We start from the raw sequence: 4523 nt of genomic DNA, 5'->3' as shown, positions 1-4523 counted from the left end.
CTTTCGTTCAGCCGAATCCCACTCCCAAAGATAATTAGAAGCTCGGAAAGCGAAGGCTTCCCCGTTCGTTGACTCAATTCAACAGGAAAGGCCACCCGAGCGATTCACCATGCCGAAACTAAAGCGTTATGAAGCAAAGGAGGACGCAGTCGCGTTCGTTTGCCACTTTCGGCAAACCATGAGCTTGCACAATTTCTCCGACGCGCTCATGTGTAAGATTTTTCCCCTTACGCTGAGTGAGCCAATCATGCTCTGGTACAATCAGTTGAAGCCCAAGTCAATCACGTGCTTCAACGAATTAGAATTGGAATTCACGAAACGATTTGTAACAAGTAACGTCCAGCCGAAGACATTGTCCATGCTTGTGAACATGAAGAGGGCGGCAGGAGAAACCTTGCGGCTTTACATAGAATGATATTGGGAAGTGTACAACCTGATCCCCGACTGTGACCAAGGTGTTGCGGCCGAGTCATTCATGAATGGGTTGGACCCTTCTTCGGCTATGTTTCGTGATCTCTCACAAAACCCACCGAAGACCATGGGAGAGCTAATGACGATTATCGAAAAAGACTACGTGCATGAGGAGGCAGTTGCCGAGCGAAAAGTTCTGAAAATATCCGACTCTTCAAAAATGTCTCCAGCTGCCAAGAAACAGGTGGCCAACATAAGGGAAAACCAAACTTCTAGGAGCATGCGAAGCAATAAGAATGACCAGCAGTCGCTGCGGCAAGACAAGCGGGAGCCACAACCTGATGAATATGTTGCCGAACATACCGCATTCATGGTGCCGATTTACAAACTCTTACCCATGGGGTTCTTAGGAACCGCAGGAAGTGGCCCTAGGATGTGTACCTTTCATAAGGAGAGGGGACACTACACTACTCAGTGTCGGCCATTCAAAAAATATCTGGAGGAACTTATCGCTGCCGGGCATCTCAATCCGTGGATTGATACCAGGAAAAACCCGTTGCCTCCTCCCCCACCGCTCATCGAAAACCTTGTGAGCGTCATTCAAGGCCTCGTATCCGAAGAGAGAATTCCAGAGCTACAATCCGAGATCGATAGAGCTGTCACCGCTCTCTCGATTTGTAATATTGGTGCTTCGGCTAAACACAAATGGGAGGATCCGAACTGTAATGGGCCCATAACCTTTACATCCGAAGATTTGAAAGGAGTCCAACTTCCTCACATGGACGCTCTCGTTGTTACCCTGGCAATAGACAAATCTACCGTCCAGAAAGTGTTGATTGACCAAGGAAGTTCGGCAGACGTAATGTTTTTCTCGACCTTCAAAAGCCTCGGTCTCCTTCCCACGCAGCTCCGAGTGGCATCAACTCCCCTAGTGAGCTTCACTGGTGCTCCGATTTGGCCATTCGACTTGGTAACCTTAGCCGTGCGAGCAGGTTCCCCAGTCGTTGACGTCGAATTCGTGGTGGTAAGCTCGCCGAGCCCCTATAACGTCATCCTCGGACGGGCTTGGCTTCACGGGATGCAGGCGGTCGCTTCCACTTTTCACCAAGTTATGAAATTCGTAGGGTGGAATGGACGACAGGAAACCCTTTGAGGAGATCAGGTGCAATCAAAAAATTGCTACATCAGTACTGTTACCAACAACAAGGCTTGCTTGAAGGTGCAGTGTGTTGAGATGGCTGACGTCCCAGTATTTGACGATGTGGGATTGCCGGCCGAGCAGAGGTCAATAGAGGAACTTGTCAAAATGCCAATCACTGAAGACGGAGGGCGATACTTCCTAATCGGCAGCTCTTTGAGCGAAACTGAGCGGTGGGAACTGTTTGACTTTCTTATGAGGAATATCGAAGTATTTGCTTGGACTCTGCAGGAAATGCCAGGCGTAGACCCCTCGTTTGCATCTCATTCGCTGAACGTTGACCCGAACAGGAAGCTGGTGGTGCAAAAGGTTTTACGTTCGGCGGTGACACATGTAGAAGCAGTAATGATGGAGGTAGATCAACTGTTGGCAGCTGGAGCAATTCGAGAGGTTTTATATCCAACTTGGCTCGCCAATCCTATCGTAGTGCCAAAGAAAAATGGGAAACTAAGGGTTTGCGTCGATTACACGAACCTCAACGATGCGTGCCCGATGGATCGTTTCCCACTTCCTCGGATAGAACAACTAGTGGATGCTACAGCAGGATGTGAGCGGCTCAGCTTCATGGATGCGTATCGGGGCTACCATCAGATTGCTCTGGTGGAGGAAGACCAAGAGAAGACTGCTTTCATATCTCCTCGGGGAACCTATTGTTATAAGGTTGTTCCGTTCGGCTTGAAGAATACTAGGGCTACTTTTCAGCGCACCATAACCAGGATGTTCTCAGGGATGCTTGGGCGCATACTGGAGGCTTACATCGACGATTTGGTATGTAAAAGTAAATTCGCTCGGGACCACCTTCGGGATTTGGGCGAAGTCTTTGCAGTTCTAAAACGACGAAAACTACGCCTCAACGCAGAAAAATGTGCGTTCGGAGTCAGTTCCGGCAAGTTCCTTGGTTACATGGTGAGCCGTCGAGGAATCGAAGCCGATCCAATCCAGCTTACGGCCGTGCAAAATCTCCGAGCTCCAACCACAATCAAGGAAGTACAACGTCTTACCGGAATGGTGGCCGCCTTGAATCGTTTCATTCGACGCTCGGGAGATCTTTGCCGTCCATTTTTCCAAGCCATCAAGACGAGTTGACGACGGTTTGTGTGGACTGAAGAGTGTGCAGAGGCTCTGCAGTCCTTGAAAGAATACCTTTCCCACGCCCCGCTCCTTGTCAAACCGTTGCCCGAGGAAGACCTGTATCTGTATCTTGCAGTTTCAGACCACGCCACAAGTTTCGTTCTCGTTTGGAAAGAAGGGATGGTCCATCAACCGATCTTTTATTCCAGCAAGATGATGACGGATTCTCAGACGAGGTACTTGCTTATGGAGAAGTTAGCATTAGCTCTTGTTTCGGCAAAAACGAGCCTTTTGCCTTACTTCCAATGCCATAGGATTGTGGTCCTCACTGAATTTCCTCTCAAAGCTGTTCTTCGGAAGATGGACTCTTCCTGCCGCATACTGAAGTTTTCCCAAGATTTGGCAAATTTCGATATCCAGTTTGAGCCTCGGACAGCAATTAAGGGACAACCTTTGGCCGATTTCTTTGCCGAGCTCACACCTGGATTGCATGATGAAGCCAACAACTTAGCCGTTGTTGTGGAAGAAGCTCGGGTTGCTGAAGAAGAAGTTATGGAAGACCAGCACGCACCTATCGGCGAGCCCTTACGCGCTCGGTATATCATGGGTGTCAAAAAACCCAAAAGGGAATGGAAGCTCTTCTCGAGTGACGCGTGGCGCATGACGGTCGACGGAGCCTCAAATATCAATGGAGCTGGGGCAGGCATCGTGCTCATCTCCCCGAGCGGAACGGTGCACGAAAATGTCATCTCCATTGGGTATCCGGCGACGAACAACGAAGCAGAATATGAAGCCCTCATTGCGGTTTACAATTCGCCCTTCGGCTTCACGCGGATTCGGTCCACATTTTTTGTGACTCTCAGTTAATTGTTGGCCACCTAAACGACGATTATTAGGCTAAAAACCAACGCATGAACGCCTATGTTAGCCACGTGCTGGCCTTGTTCAAATGATTTGGCCGTGTTGAAGTGGAGTGGATCTCCCGGGAGCACAATGCGCATGCCGACGCCCTCGCTGGATTAGCTTCGGTCTACAAGACTTTAGGCCATCGCACCATCGTGTTTGGTGAAGTAGAATCTCTTAGTTTCGAGCCTACTTTTCGACCGGTGGCGGCAATCACGTTCGGTCCAAGCCAGATGGACCCCGTGATCGCATATTTAAAGGATCGAGTTCTTCCGACCGATAAAAGAGAGGCCCACAAGATCCGTTGCCATGCAGCAAATTACTTTTTGGATCAGAGCAATAACCTATACCGAAGAACCTTCACTGGGCCCGATCTATGCGTCGTTCACGAAAATCAAGTGCAAAGCGTTTTGGACGAGCTTCATTCTGGAAGCTGTGGCGCACACTCGGGAGGACGCACTATGGCTCAACGGGCGCTGACGCAAGGCTACTGACGGCCAAAGATGGTCAAACAGTCGGAAGATTACATGAAACGCTGTGTTCAGTGTCAGCAGCAAGCTTCTCTCATCCACCAGCCTGCCTTTCCTCTCAAAATGATCACTAGTCCGTGGCTGTTCGCGGTCTGGGCTTTTGATATCGTCGGCAAAATGCCGAAGGCACCTAGAGGATTTGAGTACTTGCTCACGGCTACCGACTTGTTCACCAAATGGGTGGAGGCTTCCCCATTGGTCAAGACCACGGCAGGAGATGTTGAGCGTTTCATTTGGAAGCACATCATTTCTCGGTTCGGCGTGCCATATGCCATCCTTTCCGACAACGGCTCTTAATTTGTTGCTGCTGCCATCAAGGTCTTCTATCAAAAATGCCACATCACTATTCATAATTCATCTATGGCGTATCCTCAGGGGAATGGACAAGCCGAAGCTTCCAATAAGACCAT

The 4523-nt window shown here is 49.5% G+C and overlaps 1 protein-coding gene across 1 annotated transcript; it reads left to right on the top strand.

Moving 5' to 3' along the window:
- Nucleotides 1–475: 475 nt before the first annotated feature.
- On the top strand, nt 476–1564 carry LOC131323868 (uncharacterized). Its single transcript, XM_058355709.1, has one exon. It carries the CDS (start codon nt 476–478, stop codon nt 1562–1564), a length of 1089 nt encoding a protein of 362 aa, XP_058211692.1.
- Nucleotides 1565–4523: the final 2959 nt, after the last annotated feature.

Source organism: Rhododendron vialii, chromosome 4a, assembly GCF_030253575.1.
Source record: "Rhododendron vialii isolate Sample 1 chromosome 4a, ASM3025357v1".
Classification (NCBI taxonomy): Eukaryota; Viridiplantae; Streptophyta; class Magnoliopsida; order Ericales; family Ericaceae; genus Rhododendron; species Rhododendron vialii.
Note: the sequence above shows the minus strand (reverse complement) of the source record. Positions and strands in the feature narration are given on the sequence as shown.

What these genes read in the sequence shown, in the direction of transcription:
- LOC131323868 (XM_058355709.1), top strand. Translation starts at nt 476, where the DNA reads ATGAATGGGTTGGACCCTTCTTCGGCTATGTTTCGTGATCTCTCACAA.